The sequence below is a fragment of the Gossypium raimondii genome, chromosome 12, assembly GCF_025698545.1.
Source record: "Gossypium raimondii isolate GPD5lz chromosome 12, ASM2569854v1, whole genome shotgun sequence".
Lineage (NCBI taxonomy): Eukaryota > Viridiplantae > Streptophyta > Magnoliopsida > Malvales > Malvaceae > Gossypium > Gossypium raimondii.
In genome coordinates this window covers 53,580,248-53,603,376 of record NC_068576.1, presented here as the reverse complement: position 1 = coordinate 53,603,376, position 23,129 = coordinate 53,580,248, and the positions used below count along the sequence as shown (strand labels likewise).

General features: G+C 34.5%; 5 protein-coding genes and 1 pseudogene across 6 annotated transcripts; 2 read left to right on the top strand and 4 right to left on the bottom strand.

Moving 5' to 3' along the window:
* Positions 1 to 273: 273 nt before the first annotated feature.
* On the top strand, positions 274 to 4,824 carry LOC105765196 (probable DEAD-box ATP-dependent RNA helicase 48). Of its 2 annotated transcripts, none has more exons than XM_012584165.2 (10): positions 274 to 1,400; positions 1,500 to 1,606; positions 2,214 to 2,269; positions 2,352 to 2,576; positions 2,696 to 2,902; positions 2,996 to 3,082; positions 3,305 to 3,400; positions 3,471 to 3,686; positions 3,955 to 4,137; positions 4,371 to 4,824. In XM_012584165.2, exons 1-10 carry the CDS (start codon positions 304 to 306, stop codon positions 4,599 to 4,601), a joined length of 2,505 nt encoding a protein of 834 aa, XP_012439619.1. In that variant the 5' UTR covers positions 274 to 303; the 3' UTR covers positions 4,602 to 4,824. The 2 variants fall into 2 exon arrangements, with proteins under 2 accessions (XP_012439619.1, XP_012439618.1); XM_012584164.2 differs by having other exon boundaries at positions 2,211 to 2,269.
* Positions 4,825 to 9,200: 4,376 nt separating this feature from the next.
* On the bottom strand, positions 9,201 to 10,114 carry LOC105765202 (protein P21). Its single transcript, XM_012584174.2, has one exon. The coding sequence runs from the start codon at positions 10,076 to 10,078 to the stop codon at positions 9,350 to 9,352; it is 729 nt and encodes a 242-aa protein (XP_012439628.1). The 5' UTR covers positions 10,079 to 10,114; the 3' UTR covers positions 9,201 to 9,349.
* Positions 10,115 to 12,149: 2,035 nt separating this feature from the next.
* On the bottom strand, positions 12,150 to 13,053 carry LOC105765203 (thaumatin-like protein 1). Its single transcript, XM_012584175.2, has one exon. It carries the CDS (start codon positions 13,039 to 13,041, stop codon positions 12,313 to 12,315), a length of 729 nt encoding a protein of 242 aa, XP_012439629.1. The 5' UTR covers positions 13,042 to 13,053; the 3' UTR covers positions 12,150 to 12,312.
* Positions 13,054 to 15,608: 2,555 nt separating this feature from the next.
* Positions 15,609 to 16,502, bottom strand: LOC105765201 (protein P21). The gene has a single exon (XM_012584173.2). It carries the CDS (start codon positions 16,401 to 16,403, stop codon positions 15,669 to 15,671), a length of 735 nt encoding a protein of 244 aa, XP_012439627.1. The 5' UTR covers positions 16,404 to 16,502; the 3' UTR covers positions 15,609 to 15,668.
* Positions 16,503 to 16,812: 310 nt separating this feature from the next.
* LOC105762275 (thaumatin-like protein) lies at positions 16,813 to 17,531 on the bottom strand (annotated as a pseudogene).
* Positions 17,532 to 20,526: 2,995 nt separating this feature from the next.
* Positions 20,527 to 23,071, top strand: LOC105765199 (bifunctional UDP-glucose 4-epimerase and UDP-xylose 4-epimerase 1). Its single transcript, XM_012584171.2, has 9 exons — positions 20,527 to 20,999; positions 21,158 to 21,207; positions 21,446 to 21,581; positions 21,673 to 21,774; positions 21,865 to 22,092; positions 22,235 to 22,316; positions 22,423 to 22,505; positions 22,600 to 22,691; positions 22,817 to 23,071. The coding sequence occupies exons 1-9, from the start codon at positions 20,805 to 20,807 to the stop codon at positions 22,899 to 22,901; spliced, it is 1,053 nt and encodes a 350-aa protein (XP_012439625.1). The 5' UTR covers positions 20,527 to 20,804; the 3' UTR covers positions 22,902 to 23,071.
* The last annotated feature ends 58 nt before the right edge of the window (positions 23,072 to 23,129 follow it).

Here is a 23,129-nt window from a genome sequence, read left to right as displayed (position 1 = left end):
AATAAGCTTACAAATCACGTAAGATACAACTTGACATTATTTATTTTTTTGTTTGTACTCTTTTATTATAGTGAATGATGAATTTCATTAGTGATTGAGGGAGGAGTATGTTTAACTCATTTAAAATTATCAGAAATAAATGATCGATGGGTGACATTACATGGTCCACAAATTCTTTTAAGCAATTTCCATTTGGGTTTACGTTAAACAGCAAACGTCGTCGTTTCCTCATGCAAGATATTGAAATGAACCAATATTTAAAACCAAAATTCCAAGTTCTGTCTTAAACCCCAAACCCCAGCCATGTTCTCAGCGGTGCTCCTCCTACGCTCCAAAACCCATTCGATTCTCCGAACTCAAATTTTCACCCGAGCCATGGGAGGCGGTCCTCGGACCTTCCCCGGCGGCTTGAACAAGTGGCAATGGAAGCGCCTCCACGAGAAAAAAGCCAAGGAGAAAGAGAAAAGACTCCTCGACCAAGAGAAGCAACTTTACCAAGCCAGAATCCGATCCCAAATCCGCGCCAAACTAGCCGGGAGACCCGACCCGAGTTGCGATCCAACACAATATAGCCCCATGAGCCCCAACGACCACATCAAAGCCCTGGCTGATCGGTTCATGAAAGAAGGGGCGGAGGACTTGTGGAACGAACACGACGGTCCGTTGAACTCAGAGGAACAAGAACGGCCACGATCCGTTGAAACGGCTAGAAATCCACGGTCAGGATTAATTCATTCGCCGCTTAATATAAAGAAACTGCTATCTGATAGTCGAAGAGAAAATGAGAAACCAAGCGGTGTAAATAATAGTCAATTTATTAAGAGTAGGAGCTATTCAGTTCAGGCTAACGGAAAATTCAAGGTAAACGAGAGTTCTTTTGCTGGGATTCAGTCATATTTCGGTTCAAAGGATGAGTATTTGAAGCATTCAGGGCGTAATAATATATCTCGGGTGAGGCTTGGGAAGAATGAGACTTCTTCTAATCAACATGAATCTGATTCCGTGTCGGATAATAATTCATTGAAGCGTTTTGGGCCTGGTGGTAAAGGCGAGAAGGTGAGTTTTCAGAATAATGGGAAGTTTATAAAGAGTAGGAACCGTATGGAGAGGATGAGGTTTAGGAGGAACGAGAGCTCATCGAGTGATGATGAATCGGATTTGGAATTGGAAGATGAAGTGGAAGGTGTTGGGGGTTGGAGGGATGTTAAGAAGTCAGGGAGTAGTGCATCGTTGGGAAAGTATGATGTGAAGATAAAACGGAGAGTTCCGTTGAAGGAACTAGAGAAGGAGATGGATTTTTCGGAGCAAGTGCAGTTGCTTAGGCAGGAGTTGGAAAAGAAGAAGTTGGCTGAAATTGAAAAGAAAATGGGGGAGGGAGAACCAATTTATAGTAAAAAAAGGTAAGCTAAGATGTTGGAATGCTTTAGCTATAGATGTATTTATGGTTTGTTTTGGTGATTAGAAAATAGGTGAATCTTTGTTTTTTTTTGGTTTTACAGATTTGATGAATGTGGTATATCCCCATGGACAGTCAAGGCACTTTCTGCAGCGGGATATTTTCTGATGACTCGAGTACAGGAGGCAACACTTTCTGTTTGCCTTGAGGGTGTGTTATTGCATTTTGGCTGTTGTGTGATTCTGTATCATTTTCATTGAACTTACTGTGTTATTCCATGAATCCTTTACAAGCTTGCTCTGCTTTTCAGTTTTACGTTTGTTATAGAGTTATAGTAAGTTGTTCATTCTCTGTGCCTTGGTAGCCTTTAATGCAACTAGTAACATCTGCTGGGTTAGTAAAATTGATGTAGAAGTTTCTAAATTGTCAAGAACATATCACATTTTGGAAGCTCAACGTGTGACATGATATATTAGAGTCACTAGTGTGTAGAAGATGTGAAATTAGGTATTACATAAATGTCATTTGCTGAAGGCAGACAAAACATAGGAATTTGAAGATAAGGGAAATAAAAATTTATCATTACAAGTTATCACCATTGCTTATATGCCTCGGTAGACTGTTCTATTCTTGCATGAGATGTCACTCTCCTTTGCATAGAAAAGTTCTCTGTGTGGGTAGGGCTCTCCCTATAGTTCCAGTAAATTGTTTTCTTTAAATCTGTTGCTAGTCATATCGTATTTCTTTAAACATGTTCTGACTTGTTTGAGACTAGTCAAACATTCTAAATGACAATTCTCATTCTAATGTGAAGCAGGCAAAGATGCTTTGGTCAAAGCTAAAACTGGCACAGGAAAGACTGCAGCTTTTCTGGTACACTACCAGTCCTTATTTGTAATTCGTGATCTTGTAGATTATTGTTGCTCCTTCAAATTCTTCTGTTAAAGACAAACAGCTTCCTGCAATTGAAACAGTTTTGAAGGCCGCTAGTACTAGTACCGTTCAGCGGGTGCCTCCGGTTTTTGTTCTCATTCTTTGCCCCACAAGAGAACTTGCAAGTCAGCTAGCTGCAGAAGCAAATGCTCTGCTGAAGTATCATAATGGCATAGGAGTCCAGACTCTAGTTGGAGGTACGCGTTTCAAAGTTGATCAGAAACGTCTCGAATCAGAACCATGCCAGGTTAGCCTATGTTTTAGGCTTGGCAATTCTTTTAGCATTGTAAATGTTTCTAGAATCTTCTGCATCCTAATATTAGAAGATAAGCCTTTTCCAATTTTCCGGGTTAAAACTTTCCTCAGATAATTGTTGCAACACCTGGGAGATTGCTGGATCATGTTGAGAACAAGTCTACCTTGTCTGTGCGATTGATGGGATTGAAAATGCTTATACTTGATGAAGCTGACCACTTATTAGACTTGGGATTTCGGAAAGATGTTGAGAAAATTGTTGATTGTTTGCCCCGTCAAAGGCAGTCATTGTTGTTTTCTGCAACAATTCCAAAAGAGGTTGGATTGCTCATCAACCTTATTTTTTGTTGTAGACAAGGCTGATTTCCTTATATGAATCAACTCAGATCTAAATTGTGCTTGATTATGCAGGTTCGTCGTATATCTCAGCTTGTTTTGAAGAGGGAACATGCTTTCATTGATACAGTGGGTCTAGGCTGTGTAGAAACTCATGACAAGGTATGAATGGGAATAATTGCACACATTTACTTTAAGGAAATACAATCAGCTTCATGCTTCTTTGTAAACAACGAATTTAGAATTTAAGTACTTCAAACAATTTCATTTATTAAATGAAAATTTTTGAAGTCTCTGTGGTGAAATTAAAATGGATGTTAAAATTTGTATTAAATGTATAGGCAACAGTGACCTTATCTGCAGAATTTTCCTTATTGACTGCAGGTTAAGCAATCTATTCTTGTTGCACCACATGAATTGCATTTTCAGATAGTTCACCAGCTTTTAAAGAAGCATATATCTGTAGCACCCGAGTACAAGGTAAAATGTTTTACATCTGGATTTTGGTACTTGCAGAAATTTCTTGAGAGCTAACTATTCTAGCACTCAGGTCATTGTTTTCTGTACAACTGGGATGGTAACATCACTGATGTATTTGCTTCTTCGAGAAATGAAAATGAATGTCAGGGAGATCCATTCCAGAAAACCTCAAATTTACCGAACTCGTATCTCTGATGAATTCAGGGACTCTAAGAGGTTAATTCTTGTTACATCTGATGTTTCGGCACGAGGAATGGATTATCCTGATGTCACTTTGGTTATTCAGGTACCTTTGAACCTAAAACTCAAGCATGTCATTGGCTTATTAAGCAGTTCAGCACATGTGCCTGCATTAATAGTTTAATACATTGAACCATGATGAAAAACCCTGCAAACGATAAGATCTCTTGCAGCTGTTGAGCTACCTATATGGTTTATGATAACTGCTGAAAGTTGAGAAACTTGCTGGTTGTCAAATACATATCTTGTATCTTGTTTTGTATCCCTCTATTTTTTTTAATAGTGATATGTATAAATTTTTTTATTACTACCAGGTGGGAATTCCTTCTGACCGAGAGCAATATATACACCGACTAGGAAGGACAGGACGGGAAGGCAAGGATGGAGAAGGTATCTTATTGATAGCTCCATGGGAAGAGTATTTCTTGGATGAAATTAAGGACTTGCCTCTTGAGAAAATCTCTTTACCAGATATGGATCCAGATGTCAAACAGAAGGTCTGCATCTAAACTCATAAAGTATTACTCTTCATGCTTCTATCAGAAGGATTTTCTTTATAGGTTGATGCCATGGTTTTTGAAAATATATTGGTTTTTTAATCTACCAGTTTCGGTGAATATTGCATTGATATCTCAATTTCATTTAAAAAAATGGGATGTGTGTGTGTCTAATGATTCTTTCATTAGTGTCTGTTACAAAAAGTTTGTAATGCATTGGAATGTTGTTGCAGTTGGAGTTTTCAATGGCAAAGATTGATGGGAATGTCAAAGAAGCAGCATATCATGCTTGGCTTGGTTATTATAACTCGATCAGAGAAATTGGGCGGGATAAAACTACACTTGTTGATCTGGCCAACCAGTTTTCCCAATCAATTGGCTTGCAAAGACCTCCATCTCTCTTCAGGAAGACCGCTTTAAAAATGGGTTTGAAAGATATACCTGGAATTCGAATCAGAAAATAGCAGTAATCAAACTAGATTTATGCAAATGGTTGAGGGTGAAGATTGCAGACCAAGAACACAGACAACAGTTACTGTCTGGATACTGGTACGAGGAACATACGAGACTAGCTCTTGCCTCTTTTCCCTCTTGGTACGACTTTCTTCTCACATTTGTACTTGCACTGAACACTCAATCCATTGGATTCTTTATTTTGTGCATCAAAAAGTTAATTTCTGCTTATAATTAGTCATAGTGAATCTTTAAAATTTTAAAAAGTCATTAGCTTTGGGAGATAATAGTATTTGATAATAGAATTGATAACCCTAATCTGAAACTTAAACAAGGATTTAAACTGTACAGTTGTAAATCCTTCAAAATGTAATTTATAAGACGAGAGTTGCTACGTTGTTCCTCTTAAGATCATCATCAACCTTAATAGGTACTCACAGGATCATTTGGGAAGTCAATGTCTTACTGAGAGTCAAAATTTGATAGTAGCCAAATATTAACTTACCGGCAATGTTTATATAAACTTTGTGCTTGCTGTAATATACCATTTAAGAGCTCAAATTAAGCAGCACGTAATAAGTAGACATTGTGTGTAAAAGACTCCAAATGATTAAAAAAATATATATAACTAGAAAATAATACAAATACATTCAAAATTTATGTAACATGGAACTTATAGAAAAATTATAGTGAGTTCATAATATCTTCATCCGTTCATTATTATGCGTTGTATGTTGGATCCATGAATTTCTTAAAGGGGAATGGGAAAGTAGAATCTCCGACCAATTATTTTTATGGAAAGAAGACTTTCCTTAGCTGTCTTTAAACGCAACCTATCAATGTTGTTTGTAATCCCACATGAGATTGGCATAATCCAAGTGGATCTGATCTAATAATGGGTCTGTCAGAGGTTGGTGTTGACATTTACATAAGCCATGTGCCCATGTGCTTTATACCGCTCTTAATTTTCTCCGGCTGGTATCTCTTTATTAATATCTATTTTGTTATTAATATGCAGATCCCACTGAATTTGGTTCCCAAGTCAAAGTTACATCTGACTTAATTTAAAAAATAAAAATATATCATTATAATTATATAAGTAATTTATTTTTTAAAAAATAAAATATATATATATCTGACTTCTTTTGTGTTGTTACTTAAACATTTATATATATTCTCTACGGTAAACTATACTTAAAGGTTATTAAATTATTAGTGTTTTATATTTTGACCACTTTAATTTAAAAATTATAAAATTGTTATTAAATTATTCAAAAAATTTATAGTAATTGGATTGATAAAATGCAGTTGAATAGTTTTTTCCCACATCGGTTGCATCAATTAAAGTTCTCTTTCCTCTTCTTTTCTATGGTTAAATTTTTTATAAAATAATTTTGGATGTCACAAATATTCAAATCAAAATTAAAATAGCTTTCTTCTCCAATCTTTGACATTAATCTTGATTAACTTGGATCTTGATGCACTAAGGTAAATTCACCTATCAATTAATAATATAGTTATGGTGAGTAAAGATATCATTCCCACAAAATTAAAAGTATTGGTAATTATCGTCTTTTTATTATTTAATCTAATAATTGATTGATTAATTAAAATTAAAATTAACTAATAAACACGACAATAATAAATCACAAAAGTAATTAACAACCAATAAGCGAAAAAATATCCGAAAAGAATTCACCTAGATTTCATCTGTCACTATCAATCTAAACTATGCAAATATCTCTTTCGAGTATAAGAGCAATCGATTTTAGGTTGATTAATTAAATTTTTAATTAAAACCTCTATTATCACATTAACTTATGCTATTGATTCCCTATTAGATTTTACTCTAATCTAGTAGATTTATGTTGTCTATTTCTAGAATTGTATGTAACTCTATTCAATTATACAAGATCTACTCTTAAATAGGGTTTATTCAACCACCGATTTAAGTACATCAAATATGGATTAATAATTTAGAAATATCACACCAAGAATTAAGCACACGTAATTGAGAACAAGAAACTAAATATTTATTGTGTAAAATAAAAATCAAACGACAGAATCTATCCTAGTGTTCATCTCCCCTAGTTAATTAGAAAATTAGTTCACACTTGAAAATAAAAACATTCAAGACACAATATAACCAAAAAAAATAAAGAAACTCATGATAACTTTCTACGAAATCAACTAGGAATATTCAATCTTAACGAAAATCTGCTTCAAAGTCGGCTTCAATGTTCTTTTTGAGTTGTTTTCTTGAATATCTCCTTATTTTTGTCATATATACGTCTTAGGATGTCCTAAAAACCTAAAAATCATGACTTTCTGTTGTTCGGTGCATAATCCCATGAAATCGACATGGCCTATCATACGCCCATGTGGAATGGTTCAGCCCGTATGGCTCTTGCAACTTGCTCCCATGCTCTGATTTTTGCTCCTTTTGCTCTCAAGTGCTCTATTAAGTATTAAAACATGAAATTAAATGATTAGAAGTATAAAATTCATAATTAACATCAAATAATCACCTAAAAACGTGTTAAGAATGATGTTAAAACATGTTATTTTTAGCACTTATCAGATCTAAGGTATGTTCTACTTGTTGATAGTTATTGATCAACTGTATCGATTGTCGAATTATCACTTAGAGCTCGCTAGACATACTTAAAAAAACTTAACAATTTAGTAACTTAAATAAAAACTTTTGAAAAGTCTAATGACTAAAATGAAAACTTATGAGTAATTCAATAATCATTTTGTAATTTTTCAAAGTTGAGTGACTAAAATATAAATTTACTAATAAATTAATATAAATATATATTTTTGGGAGGGGGTGTTAAGTAGACCTGTCCATGGGCTGGGCTGGGCCGGGAAATTTTTGGCCCGCCTCCTAGGCCCGGGCCCGGCCTAGTCCGAAATATGGGCCTGAAATTTTGCCCAGGCCCGGCCCGGGAAAAATATCATAAGCCCGAGCCCGGCCCGGCCCATTTTTAAAATAAACATTAAAAAATTATTTTAAAATTAAAAAAATAAAAATATATATTTATTATATTCGGGCCGGGCCAAAAAAATGGTGCCCGAGGCCCGGCCCGTTTTTAAACGGACCCCTTTTTTTTGCCCAAGCCCATATTTCGGGCCTATATTTTTACCCGAACCCTCTCATATTTCGGGTGGGCCGTCGGGCTGGGCCGAGCCGCCCGGCCCATGGACAGGTCTAGTGTTAAGGTAACGTCAAAATTGATTAAGCAAGATGGTACACTTGACAAGGTTTTCGTAAAGGCAGTAAGCTGTTATTTTCTTAATAATCGAAACTTCAAAGATTGAAATATAAATGGTATTGGTAGGCACTAGGCAGCTGGCAAAGATGCGTGGAAAAGTCCGAATACGTACGTTTGGAAATTGAAGTCGTGATTATCGTTTCAGGACGAGTGTAGGAAAGATTTTTTTGAGATAAAAATATTTTAAAATAATTTTTTTTAGAGAAAAAATACTTCTTTCAAGTTAAAAATTAATTTAAAAGTACATTTTTTCAGGATTTGAAAATTTTAATTTCTCCGCAGAATTTTTTTTCTCAAACATATTTTTTAGAAGCATTCTTAAATTAGGTCAGTTTTAAATAAATCTAAGTGCTGCCCGTAGATTGTAGGATACCACAGAAGTACTGCTCCAAAGAAGTAGTGTTGAGATGCAATTTCTTTTGAGTAACGAAACAGGATAAGACTTGCAATACGGATGTGTGATAAAAGTCTAAAAACTTCATACCACGTGATTAAAGGTTAGGTAGGTTTGATTATTCTAAAGAAAAAAGAAAAAAGTTGTTTTGATTAGGACAGGTCTCTTATCTCGAAAGACGACCAAAGGCAACTTTGGCTTTGCTGTCATAAATTTGCATCTAATCATAAATTTTACTTTGAAGTAACAACTAATCCATCATTTTCTAAAAAACAATCAAACAAAACTAATCAATCATTATAAACAAGATATATCCAGTTTAGTTAGTCCGATCGATCAATTTAATCGATTTACGAGTCAATCAATCTGATCCCTTATTCTAAATAAATATCTCGATCGAATTTTAAATCAACCATTTAATTCAATTTTAAATATTATAAGTACTAAATTGAATAATTAAATCAAGAATTCATTAAACTCTAATTATAACCATGATAAATTTGAAAAAAAACCTACATATTTATCTAGGGTGAGACAAAAACATAAAATCTCAATTTTCTTAGGACCTCAACTTACTATTTACCTAAGGTCAATTAGTGTAAAATTGAAGTAGACATTTCCATAACCTACATTAATGGATTTATATATATATAATACATTTTTATTAATATTTTAATAATTTGATTGCCATATTTAATGTTTTAATATATAGATTTGGAATAAAATAAAAATGTACAACTATTTATTTTATGTAAAAACTTGTAAATTAGTAAATATATATTAATAAAGATAATATTTTAAATTAATATGATAAAATATTAAACAATCATAATTTATCCCATAAAAGAAATAATATAAGTTCATATAACTTTTTTATATGGGTATTTATGAGTTGGAAATTTTGATGAAAGATGATAGCAACTTGTGACGTCTTGTGCTGTTGAAAGTGCACAATATTATTAAACAAAACATAAGTAAAATAAACCAAGTATAGAACCACATGTTTGATATCATTTGGGAAGACCAAATGACTTTTTTTATTTTTTGGTTCCAAGGCGCAGATTAACTAGACCAAGAGATGATCCCTTTATTTTTCTTGGCTCTTACTTCCGACCATCTCTATATGAGGTGAGCCTCTGGGGCAAAACACGACCCTGTAATTGGAACCAGCAGGGCAAGTAAAGGTGCTCGAAGGATCATCTTGAGGATAACTGTATGAATCACCGCACCGGTCCTTGAAAAACCTTGAATAACGGGTCGGACCACAGGTTCCGTACCCTTGAGTGCAACAATATTCATTGGTCTTAAATACCGTGCATGGGTTATTGCACCCACCGGGAGCTCTTAACTCATTCGGGCATTGTCCGTTGATGTCTGCAGTGCACCGAATGTTGTGACAACCGCCATTAGTTGGACCAAACACCATGGGGATGTTAAACCCATCAACTAAGGAAATGTCGTAGAAATCCATGTTTCCAAATTGGTTAAGTGCATATTCAGCCAGGGTGTTTGGAGGTACACCCCAACCTTTGCATTGAAGGAGTCCACCACAATCACCGGTTTGGCAATGACCCCTACCACTGGCATCGAAATTGCAATTGGTTCGACCCCAAATACGAGCCATAGCAGTGCCAGCAGGCACATCGATGGTCCAACTTTGCCGAGGGTCTAGGCGACGACCACCACCAGGAGAGGCTGCTGCCCAGACGGTGTAGGAGCACTCATTGCGGATTTCAAAGCGCGCTGCATGAGCGGAAATGAAAAGGACGCTAAAGAAGAGGAGGGAGGAGATTTGGGAAATGGTTAAGTAGCTCATGGTTAGCTCTTACTTTGGGATTTGTTCATAGGAGCTGAGGGTTTATATACAAGTAAGGCGGCTTTTTGGTACCATAGATATCATGGGCAAGTGCCATAATATTGTTTTAATAAAGGTAGAGGCGGCTAATCGAACACTTTCAAATCATAATGAAGATAAGGCCAAGCGTATTTGGATTTTGGGAGAACCATAAGATATTCCTTATTTTAATATCTACCATTTGACTTTCTTTCCACTTAGCTACTCAGTCTACGTACGTTGCAGAATACTATATTTTTTTAACATAACCGATTTTACGTATTTATCATATCGTAGTTCATAAAATTTGAATTTATATTTCCCTTTAAAAATATAACTGTTTTAATACAATATATTAAAATATTCACATATTATTATTTGAATAAATTATCTAATTAGTAACTAAATTTTTAATGCTTCTTTAATCATCCAACTCATTATTAAGGGCGAGTTTGGATGAACAATTGGATGCGATGCGGTACGGTGTGTTTAGTTTACTTTTTGTCTCACACTACAGTATTGCTACAGTATCTAATCTTACCGCCACCGCTATTTTTACACTAACCGCAAGTAAACGCACCGCTTATCTAAACTCACCCTAAATTTTAAGAAATTGTTTTCATAGCCACCGTGCGATTAAGTATCAAACGGCACAGTGACATGAGATTAATTTTCGTTAGTAGATCCCACCATATTATTATATTTCTTTTATTATTATCTTTTCTGTCTGTTTTTCCTTTTCTTTCATTCTTTATTATTTCTTTCTTTCTTCTCCTTAATTGGTGTGCCGATGATCTGGCAAAACCAAGTCAACCTACCTACTAAAAACCAATACCATGACACCATTAATCACCCTCAGGATCACCACCGTCCCCCTAGTAATCTCATCACTCCGGACTCGCTCTTTCGATTGAAACCAAGCCTTCAACTACACTCTGTCACAACCCTCTCTGTTGTCAAGCCCCACGCATCATCTTCACCATCTACAACCCGAAACCAAGCACATTCATCTTCATTATCCTAGTTAGAATAGCAGAACTGACAATATCCAAAATATGATGATAAAAAAACTCACTACACGACCCTTCCCCACCGTCAAAATCCCCGACTAGGAATTGTTAAACGATCAGGCGGATAACTTTTCAACCCTCGACTTTAACTGCAATGCACCTTGCAGCCCGTCCCGTTGACTACCTTATGGCCCATCTTCGCTACCTCTCGTTGAACGATCTCGAGCCCGACACCCTTTGTGACGACTCTGACGTACCCATCGTCGATGCATTCTCATGCGACCATTTTCGTATGTATGAGTTCAAGGTGAAGAGGTGTGCGCGTGGAAGGTCACATGACTGACCGAGTGCCCGTACGCCCACCCGAGCGAGAAGGCTCAATGGAGGGATTCGAGGAAGTTCCGTTACTCTCAATCCGCTTGCCCGGACTTCCGCAAGGGGAACTGAAAAAAAGACGATTCGTGTGCGTTCGCTCATGGTGTTTTTGAGTGCTGGCTCCACCCAATTCGTTTCAGGTTGGAGATGGCGGTTTTTGGCAAGGATGGTGAAGATGATGTGTGTGGCTTGAAAAGCGAGAGAGTTGTGATAGAGTGTAGTTGGAGGCGTTGTTTCGATCGAGGGAGCGAACCGAGAGTGATGAGATAACTGGGGGGACGGTGGTGGTCTTGAAGGTGGTCAATGATGTTATGGTATTGGTTTTCATCAGGTAGGTTTACCTGGTTTTGCCAGATCATCGACGCACCAAAGAAGGACATGAACAACTTTTTGGTAATTGCATGGATAAGATTTTCTTTTTGGGGTTTTATAATAAGTTCAGCAGGAATTCAAGTTGACGAGGAAAGTCTAAAAGCATTAAAAAATGACATTACCTTAAATTCGTTTTTGAGGTAATGTTCTTGAGTTTAGTTGGTTTCTACCACAGAATGTCTCATTCTACTTACAAGCAGTTTGAACCATGTGATGGGCCATTCATCATCCAAAATGTGATCTAAATTTGAATCTGAATAATAGTTTATTATCCAGAATTTGTCTTATTATTATAATTCACCAAAAAAAATAGTATTTATTTGTTTTTGCTCTTCCATTAAACAAAACATATGCAAAATAAAACAGATACATCCATAGGTTCAGTATCATTTCGAAAGACCAAATGATCTTTATTTTTTATTCCCAAATGCAAATCAACTACTCCAAGAGATCATCCCTTTACTTTTCTTGGTTCTTGCTTCCGACCATCTCTATGCGGGGTGAGCCTCTAGGGCAAAACACAACCCTGTAATTGGAACCAGCGGGGCAAGTAAAGGTGCTTGAAGGATCATCCTGAGGATAACTGTATGAATCATGGCACCGGTCCTTGAAAAACCTTGAGAAATAGGTCGGACCACAGGTTCCGTACCCTTGAGTGCAACAATACTCATTGGTTTTGAACACTGTGCATGGGTTATTGCACCCACCAGGAGCCCTTAACTCATTCGGGCATTGTCCCTTGAGGTCTGCTGTGCACCGAATGTTGTGACAACCGCCATTAGTTGGACCAAACACCATGGGGATGTTAAACCCGTCAATTAAGGAAATGTCGTAGAAATCCATGTTTCCAAATTGATTAAGTGAATATTCAGCCAGGGTGTTTGGAGGGACACCCCAACCTTGGCACTCAAGGAGTCCACCACAGTCACCGGTTTGGCAATGACCCCTACCATTGGCATCGAAATTGCAATTGGTGCGACCCCAGATACGAGCCATGGCTGTGCCAGCAGGCACATTGATGGTCCAACTTTGCCGTGGGTCTAAGCGACGACCACCACCAGGAGAGGCTGCTGCCCAAACAGTGTAGGGGCACTCATTGCGGATTTCAAAGCGCGCTGCATGGGCGGAAATGAAAAGAACGCTGAAGAAGAGGATGGAAGAGATCTGGGAAATGGTTAAGTAGCTCATGGTTGGTTTTTACTTGGTGATTTGTTCATAGGAGTGGAGGGTTTATATACAAGCAAGGCGGCTTTTGGGAAATCCGAGGCATGTGCCATAATATTGTTTTAAAAATAAACGCTGAGGCGGCTACTTCGTTACTTCGAAATCATAATGAAGATAAAGTCAGAATTTTTTAGTGTGTACAATTGTACATTTATTTTCATTGAACTTGTTAAATCTACATCAACCGGTAACGATCTATTATATAATCTAATGATAAATAGAGTTTTTATTATTTGTTTTCTAAATTAGATATCAATGATTTTAATATGAATTATTTTACTAGTAGTTATTTTATAGAAATCCAAGGTTAAAATTATTATAAGTTATGATTATATTTTTTTTACATAATATCTAAAATTACTCACAATCTCTCCCCAACTCATAAATAGGAGAATAATGCGTTCCAGTGCACTCAGACCCACATTTCCCTGCATTAATAACAATATTCATGTTAATTAAACTAAAACTATAAATGCATTTTTAAGTGTTTAAAAATAACTGCAGACATCTATTTAGACCTCTAAAAATGAGCAAAGAAATGATTTTTTTTTTGTTAAATCTTGATTGGATGTAATTTTAAAATCCCCATAATCTGTCATTTAGTTAATAATTTTCCTTAATAAATATTTCATTAATTTAGCTAATAGGACACCATCCATCACATAAACATGTATGTCCACCGGTTCACTGAGCAGCTCGGAGTATGCGCTACTCTGTTACCTTAACCCACTACATATCGAAAACCAACCTTACTAATAACTAAACAAGTTGTGGTAAATCAATGCAAAGTTTTAAAATAAATTAGTAATCTTATATTTGAGATTAAAAGAAAAAATCAAGCTTTGGTCTAATATTTAGGATGTACATCGTCTCAAATGTGATCGACAATATATTAATATCGTGCATAAATTAATTTTAAATATGAACACATTTATATGAAGAAACTAGCATACGGTTTATTATGACCAATATTAATTTTTCCTTCTTTTTTTTAATTCATGAACAATATTGAATTATTAATAAGGATTATATTTGATGTATTATCGATGCATGAGCTTTATGCATTACACTATCAATGCACGCAAGTTCATGACATCATTAATGAACAAAATAGAAAACTTTCTAATAAATATTTAAAATTCTTTTAAATCTCAATAAAATTAATTATAATTTCTCGTATTTTATCTCTTAATAAAATTAGACTTTTTCAATTAATTATTTAAGTTTAAATAAATTTTAAATATTTATTAGAAAGTCTTTAATTTTTCTTATTTTGTTCATTAATGACGTGGCAAATTATAGTGCATTGTGCATAAAATTCATGCATAAAGAGCGCATCAGATATGATCTCTTATTAATAAGCTAACTAGAGAAATTAAAATGTTAATTATAATACTGCAGATGCATTAACTTCTCCACATCTCAAGTAATAGCTTGAAATCATTTTCATTTTTTATTAAAAATTCTGTAAAATTCATATATTGAAAATTTGTAACATTTTATAAGAAAATTATTTTAAAACATTTTATAGTAAAATTCATATTCGTTCAACATTTAAAATGTAAATTTTTTTTTGTTTAACAATCTAATTATAAGTTCTGATTATATATATATATATTTGACACAATGTCTAAAACAACCCATAAATAATAGAACACACTTCAATGCATTTAAACCTACGTCTTCCTACATTAGCAACAATATTTTTGTTAATTGAACTAAGACTCAATCAACCCAAAAATACGACTTTTTCTAGATGTTACGAAAGATTTGTAGGTACGACTTTCTTCTCACATTTGTATTTGCACTGAATATTCATTTTATTAGATTCTTTATTTCGTACATTAAAATGCTAATTTCTGTGAACTGTCAAAAGAAGTATTTTAGTTTTAAAATTTTATGTCTGGAGATATTAGTTTATAAATGGATAACCTAAACTAAATTGAAACTAGTAGGGCCCCAAAATTTGACTTATTTTTATTTTATTTTTAATAAACATAAAAATAAGACGGAAAAGGTTGAGAGGTTTAAATATAAAATTATATCAAATAATAATAAAATTATCGAATATCAAATAATAATGAAAATCATACTTTCTTTTTTTGTGTGTGTGTGAAAACAGAATCTAAAATATGATTTTTCCCATAATTATTTAGATATCATTTGAATAAAATTACCAATAAATCTAACAAATTGAGCATTTAATTTAATTTATTTTTCTTAAATTTGATGATTAAGATTATCTTGCTTTTAATTAATACCAATAAATATCAGTTGAAGCTTTGTGTTGTGAAATCCAAATTTGATGCATCAAATTTGACTCTTTATATGTTTTTGTTGATGCATCAAGTAAACAGTACGTACAAACAAAACAACAACTCCAACTTCAATATTTGATCTATTGATTATGGAAATTCATTTCACATATCAAGTTATGAGTTTAAATCGTAGGAATTATTTACTTGTGATATATGCATAGCAATGATTTGATTCTCTCGATATAACATGATGATTATCATTTGAAAAGGTTAAAAAATAACTTTTTATTTTTATTCCCGGGCGCAGATCAACTATTCCAAGAGATCATCCCTTTACTCTTCTTGGCTCATGCTTGCAACCATCTCTAGATGAGGAGAGCCAATGGGGCAGAACACAACCTTGTAATTGGTTCCACCAGGGCAAGTGACCGTGCTTGAAGGATCATCTCGTGGATAAGTATAAGCATTGGGGCATCTTGCCTTGAAGAACTTGGAAAAATCCGTTGGGTCACACTTCCCGTAATAGCAACAATATTGTTGAGTCTTGAAAACGGTGCAAGGATTATTGCACCCACCTGGGGCTTTCAATTCCTTAGGGCACTGCCTTACTATATCAGCTGTGCATTGAATGCCCTTCTTGCACAACCCAGATGTTGGGCTAAACTCCATAGGAACATTAAATCCATCAACCAGAGAGATATGGAAGAAATCCAAGTTTTTGTACTGGTTTAGTGCGAATTCAGCCAAGGTGTTTGGGGGTTTACCATAGGCTTTGCACTTAAGTCGCCCCCCACAATCACCGGTTTTGCATCTGCCTCGTCCGGCTTCATCGAATTGGCAATTGGTTCGAGCCCAGATACGGGATCCTCTAGTGCCGGGCTTCACATTTAGATTCCAAGTTGCACCGCTCTCTAGCCTCTTGCCACCACCACCAGCGGAGGCGGCCACGGCTGCTGCCCAGACCGTGTAGGAGCAGTTGTTTCGAATGGTAAAAGTGGCAGCAGTGGCCATCGTGAAGCAAAGAGCAACGAAAGGGAAGAAAAACGGAGAGAGGCTTTCCAACTTCATTTTTGCTAGCTTTGTATTGCATGGAGTTTATGAGGGAAAAGGTGGATTTATGTTAGATGTTATTGACAGACCAAGTAAAGAGTGGCTCTTGATTGTAATCAAATGTTTGTTGAAAATTGGTTTGGATGACCAGTCAAGATCGTATCATGGAAATTAATATGGTTATCTTCCAATTTGTTATTTTTATTTATTTAACATGAATTAATCATTGATGCTAAAAATAAGTTAACCATTCAGATTTGTTTCATGCTTCAACTTTCTTTTGGGTTAACAAACCAACATAATTTGTTCCTTTTTTACTCAATTGAATCTCCACAAATTTTTTAAAACCCCACATTTAGGATGGATAAAGAATTATGAGAGCAAAAGAAAATCAAATAATCTATTAATATTGAAGGTCATAGCTCTCTTATGAGTACATATATACCTTATAATTAGTTGCAGTAGGACAAGTAAATGTGCTTGTTTCATCGTCTTTAGGGTAACTGTAAGCATCGGGGCACCTTTCTTTAAAAAAACTTGAGAAATTTGTCGGACCACATTTACCAGAATTGCAACAATATTCATCAGTTTTGAACACAGTACAAGGATTGTTACACCCACCAGGGGTTTGAAGTTCACTAGGGCACTGCCCTACAATCTGTGAAGTGCATTTTATGCCTCTGTTGCACCCACCAGAAGTTGGGCTAAATTCCATGGGAACGTGAACCCATCAACAAGAGATATATCAAAGAAATCCATACCATCGAACTGGTTCAATGTGTATTCAGCCAAGGTATTTGGGGGTAAACCATAGCCTTGGCATTGAAGTAGCCCCACACAGTCACCTGTCTGGCATTTACCTTGTCCACTTTCATTGAATTCGCAACCGGTTCGAGCCCAGATACGGGCACCTCCTACTCCAAAGCTCACGTTGAGGTCCTACACTTGGCCGTGGTCAAGTTGCCTGCCGCCACCTGGCGCTGCGGCGGCCCAAACTGTGCAGGGGAAATTGTTTTGGATGCTGAAAGTGGCTGCATTGGCTAATGTAATGCCGTGATCCGCAACACTAACGAAGTAATACATTGAAATGTTTCTGAAGCTCATCATCTTCGCAATGCAAGGGAAATTATTATAAGGCTTAAGTTTGATTTTATGATCGAAGGTATACGATATTTATGACCAAAAATAGAACAAATTTATAATCTTCTGCATAAATGTAATTCACTTGACTTACCAATAAAGAGAAAAGGGAACTTTCGGTTTTTGGTTTTTAGGGAACAGTGAGGTCTCAGTTTTGAAGTAACTTAACATACAAGGGATGTCCCAAACTTAATTAAAAAGAGGGCTTGTTTCATAAATTTCATGTCAATTCTCATGAACTAGCCTAAGGAACTTGGGTTGTCATAGATTGGTCCGCCATATATCTGTATTACATACATTATACCATTTCCAATCCTTCATGCATAAGTGAGAGCTAATTTCCATTAGTTCAGGTAACTTACGTCAGGTTGGATTAGGGCTTAATTAATTAAATAAGATTTTTATTTATTTAATTTTTACAGTTTTCTTGTATAGGCAAGAATGCCCATATTAATTGAAGGTGAATTAAAATAAAATAACCTTAAACCATATAAATTGAACAGAAAACTTAATAATAAAATGTAAAAAAACCATAAATAAAGCTTTACATGGATATAAAACAAACATGACACATTTAATACATGAGAAAAATAATAAACACAGCGAAATGGTACGACGCATTCTCAAAATGGAAAACTTAAATTTAAATATTGTTGGAAAGATAATCATACATTTTAAAAATATTTTTATATATTATAAAATGAACCTAAATTAAGTTGACTTAAAAACAATAAATTAAAAACATAATTTTATATTTATATTATATATTAATATAACTAAATTTTAAACAAACCATTTTTTAAGATTATTTAATTTAAATTTAATTGGTCCGAAATTAGAAATCTTTATCCATAATCGGACCAGCCTATCAGGCTAGACAAGCCTTAATTCGTGGACAGATTATTCATATTATAAAACTGTAGTAGGCCAGCAAAAACTGACCTGTCACCCAAGTCACTGATAGGCCTAGACCTGAGTTAAGTGGGCTTTTATAGAAGCCATCATTTCTTTTCTATCATCAATTACCATCTCATTTATTTAAAAAATAATTTTTAGATTTTAGATTAAAGAGTATATTAATTTTTTTTATTAAAATTTTTATTCATTTTTACAGTTAAAAATTGGTATGGTTGATAAAATAACTAGACAGTTACACATGGCATGTCAAGTATACCTTGTGTTGACAAGAAAATGATCTGTTTGCTTTTTGATCTAATCATACCGGAAATAATTTATCTATTTTTTATGTAGAAAAAATAATTTAGAAATTTTATACTGATTGTTGGACCCCAGCATGAATAGCAATATGTAGAGAAGAAGCTTGTAGCTTTTAGTGGAGATCAAATCTCTGTTTTTTGGCTTTGTGACGAGAATGGGATACATAATGTAATGTATCTTTATTCTTTGCTTTCTGCTTTCGAGACATTAGAGTAATCAACGGATGGGATGGCTTGTAAGGAATTATTATGCATGATGATGTCTTGGAGTGACTAAACAGCACAAGGAGAATGAAAAATGGTAGCCAACTTCCCAAAGAAGCTCAACCCTTTTTCTCAGATCTCAGCTTTTACTTTTGGGACTCATTCCATATGCTCAGCTTCATGAAACCAAAATTTCTTAATTCAAACTATATATTCAGCATCTTTGCTTTTTGCTTGTAATAAAAAGACTTCCATAAATGGACAGCTTCTCAATCCATGCCACTGTTAAACGTTTGTGAATTTGTTCTTCAAAGCCACTTGCATAGCAAATGCATAAATTTTTTGAGGTTTTAGTTTCAACAAATGTGTGGGTTTAGTTTATGGAAAATTATTTGAAACTAAACAAGCAAATTGAAGGTTTGACAAGTGTTTTATAGGGTATGGTCAAAAAATAAAAAAAAAGTATTTATATAAATAAATGGGACAAATGTCACACTCTCAACTTGCTCATGAGTCTAAAAAGCTAGATTTAGTAGTTTGAATAAAGTTTATTATTTTTTTACACAATGCCTAGAATTATCTATAAATAGGAGGATAAACACGTTTAAGCACATTTGAACTTATGTCCTCTTGCTTTGGTAACAATGTCGATATCAATCGAATTAAGACTCCAAATAAAATTAATTATTCAATTTGCTATTTGCAATAATTGATTTTAATAGTATCAGGTAATATAATTATAAATCATATATATGGATAAGGTTGAACTATTATATTTATTTTTAACTCTTTTCATATAATTTTTTTTGTTCTAATTATATTTTATGTTATTTTAATAATTTTACTTGTAAAATCTAAAGATACTTTTAATAATGTGGTAGGGTTTAATCTCTACTCATACAAGTGGAACACATTTTGTGTTTAGTTTTTACTTTTTGAAAAGTATCTGCGACAAGGATACTACAATTACAGACATGTGAATATCTTGATTTATATTTTATTAATAATTAAGTATTTAATTACATTAACAGTGTATTTTTTATTTTACAAACCATCTTAACAAATTATCATATATATTTTTTATATATTTGTTTATTGATATTTTATTATATTTATATAAAATTTTATTATGATTTTGAACTTATTTGAAGAGTCTAAGATCTTGACGGATAACATACCAAATATTTTCTCTTAAATCTTAGCAATTACAACATGTGATGCTAATCCCGTAGATGAGGGAAATTCCTGGATTTAGATTTGTTAATCAAAGAAACAGGAAGATCTACAGACATCCCTTTAGATTTGCTAAAATCTATAAAATATTAGAGATAAGGGATCTTTAAGAAAAATCCATAACTACATTGGAATCATAAATACGGCATAGTTGGATTATTTGATGTTGAAATTGATCGATTCAATCAATCATCATCCATTAAATAATAATTCATAATGATGCCAACTTTTTTTTTTGCACCGAAACTACGAAAAGCGCGCCAAAATAGTAAAGACAGATGACTACCGAGTGAAATTGAGTTATGGCTGTCTCAGCCATCTCTTTTTCCGATAAGGACTGCCTCTGTGATGCTTATAACACTTTCCACTATTTCAAAGCTTTCACAACTATTTTTGGGATTATTACACAATCATTGCCTATTACATCTTCTATGCATTCTCATCCCATTTATTTGGCTAAAAGATAGTTTCCTTGATTTTCTCAAACTCCTCTTCCATACTTCCAAAACTGTCTTCTTCTTCCCACTATCTTGTCATAAAAAAAACAAAAGGTTTCTTTATAAACCCAATCTTCCTCTCTCTCTGAATTCAATATACAAATATTCTCTTTATAATCTTTTCAAAAATGGGTTCTTCAGAAAAAACTATTCTTGTTACTGGTGGAGCTGGGTTCATTGGCACCCACACTGTGGTGCAGCTTCTCAATGATGGATACAGAGTGTCAATTATTGACAATCTTGATAATTCTGTTATTGAAGCTGTTCATAGGGTTAAGGACTTGGTGGGTCCTGAGCTTTCCCAGAAACTTGACTTCAATTTGGTAAGAAATTCACAAAAAAAAAAGTAAATGAAAATTTGAATCTCTTCTCTGCTTCTATGTTATTTTTCTGATAAACCATTTAGTGGGTTTTCATGGTTTTAATACCTAATGATAAAGGTTTTGTTTATTGCTTTGATTTCGGCTTTGTTTGGTTGCAGGGTGATCTGAGGAATAGGGATGACTTGGAGAAGCTTTTCTCTAAGACCAAGTATGTTTACCTGGATTTAGTAACTTCACTGGTTTTCATTATTTGTGGTTTGTTATGAGTTTTCATGATTTAAATTTGAGTTGAACTTATGTTATCCTACTGTTTGTCTAAGTACATGGGTTAATTGAAAGGTGAATATTGTAATTTGATTTTTGTTTTGCTTTAGGATTATGCTGAAATGGTTTGAAATGAATGTTATGAGAAATTGATTTCTACTTGTAATTACTAAACTCCATAGGTTTGATGCTGTCATCCACTTCGCTGGCCTTAAGGCCGTTGCTGAAAGTGTCGGTAACCCTCGTCGTTATTTCGATAACAATTTGATTGGAACTATCAATCTGTATGAGGTCATGGCCAAATATAATTGTAAAAAGGTATGACAATATTTTAAAATCTTCACCGTGCTTCAGCCACTGCTAATAGAAGATAATGCTTCTTTATTTTTGTTTTTTTTTGGGGGGACAGATGGTATTCTCTTCCTCTGCAACAGTCTATGGCCAACCTGAAAAAATACCATGTGTTGAGGATTTTGAGCTGAAGGCCATGAATCCTTATGGAAGGACCAAGGTAAATAGTTGTACATTACTTGGATCTAAACCGGATAAATTCTCATTAACTGTAATCGCTAAACTTTGTTTTAACTGAAAACTTTACCAGCTTTTCCTAGAAGAAATTGCACGAGACATACAGAAGGCAGAACCAGATTGGAGTATTATTTTACTGCGGTACTTCAATCCTGTGGGTGCTCATGAGAGTGGTAAAATCGGCGAAGATCCAAAGGGTATCCCCAACAATCTCATGCCTTACATACAGCAAGTAGCTGTCGGCAGATTGCCTGAACTTAATGTATATGGTCATGATTATCCAACTAAGGACGGCAGTGCGGTATGTATTTTAAAAGCTAAAGTTGCTTCTTGAAGAAAGAAGTTTTTGTTTGTTGATTGCAGTCAATATTATCAACTGTATCTGTTTCATGTGTGCATATAAATTAACTTTCTCCTAAAAGAGATTGCTCATTTATTGACAGGTTCGAGATTACATCCATGTTATGGACTTAGCTGATGGTCATATTGCTGCAGTTAGGAAGCTTTTTTCCTCTGAGAATATAGGTGATCAATTTGTTTCATTCAAGTTCTTACATATCATTAATTTAAGTTCATTTATTGTACCGTTCGGCAAATATACTGTTTGTATTAAACTCATATGTTGTTCTAGGCTGTATTGCCTATAACCTCGGAACCGGCAGTGGTACATCTGTGCTTGAAATGGTTGCCACTTTTGAGAAAGCTTCTGGAAAGGTAAATGCTATTTGTCAATGCCCATTCAACATTCTCTCTCGGCCTCGCTCTCATATATGCTAATATAAAACTGTTGCTGCTGAAAATATTGCAGAAAATCCCCATTAAACTATGCCCCAGAAGGCCAGGAGATGCTACAGCTGTTTATGCTTCCACTGAAAAAGCTCAGAAAGAACTTGGTTGGAAGTATGTTTACAATCCCATCTTTTTCCTAATAGATTATTCAGTTAACATGGATAATCTTTCAAAAAGAATTTCCAATTACAGTACAAGATATTTCCTTTTAATCTTAAGAGTTTGCTATATTGCAGAGCAAAATATGGTATAGCAGAGATGTGCAAAGATCAATGGAAGTGGGCAAGCAACAATCCATGGGGATACCAGTCAAAGCCTTAGGCTTCAACTAAATACTAATTTTCTTCCCCGGTCTTTTAAAAATGTCTCATAGGGAGAATTAAGTGTACAAATACTTGTTTAATTTAAACAAAACTGATCCTTGATGATCAAAATTAGGATTTATCAAATGTTCAAAGATCTTATAAAATTCCTTTGTGTTACATTTATAAGTCTTTGTAAGAGTGATGTTTTTATCATTTCTGGAGTTTAAAAAACAAATGGTTTTAA

Bases quoted from the DNA above. Each gene is read 5' to 3' on its own strand.
- LOC105765196 (XM_012584164.2), top strand. From the start codon at position 304: ATGTTCTCAGCGGTGCTCCTCCTACGCTCCAAAACCCATTCGATTCTC. The intron at 3,401-3,470 runs GTAAAATGTTTT...TCTAGCACTCAG, and splicing joins CTGTAGCACCCGAGTACAAG to GTCATTGTTTTCTGTACAAC. The intron at 4,138-4,370 runs GTCTGCATCTAA...ATGTTGTTGCAG, and splicing joins ATCCAGATGTCAAACAGAAG to TTGGAGTTTTCAATGGCAAA.
- LOC105765202 (XM_012584174.2), bottom strand. From the start codon at position 10,078: ATGAGCTACTTAACCATTTCCCAAATCTCCTCCCTCCTCTTCTTTAGC.
- LOC105765203 (XM_012584175.2), bottom strand. From the start codon at position 13,041: ATGAGCTACTTAACCATTTCCCAGATCTCTTCCATCCTCTTCTTCAGC.
- LOC105765201 (XM_012584173.2), bottom strand. From the start codon at position 16,403: ATGAAGTTGGAAAGCCTCTCTCCGTTTTTCTTCCCTTTCGTTGCTCTT.
- LOC105765199 (XM_012584171.2), top strand. From the start codon at position 20,805: ATGGGTTCTTCAGAAAAAACTATTCTTGTTACTGGTGGAGCTGGGTTC. The intron at 21,582-21,672 runs GTATGACAATAT...TTGGGGGGACAG, and splicing joins CCAAATATAATTGTAAAAAG to ATGGTATTCTCTTCCTCTGC. The intron at 22,506-22,599 runs GTAAATGCTATT...AAAATATTGCAG, and splicing joins TTGAGAAAGCTTCTGGAAAG to AAAATCCCCATTAAACTATG.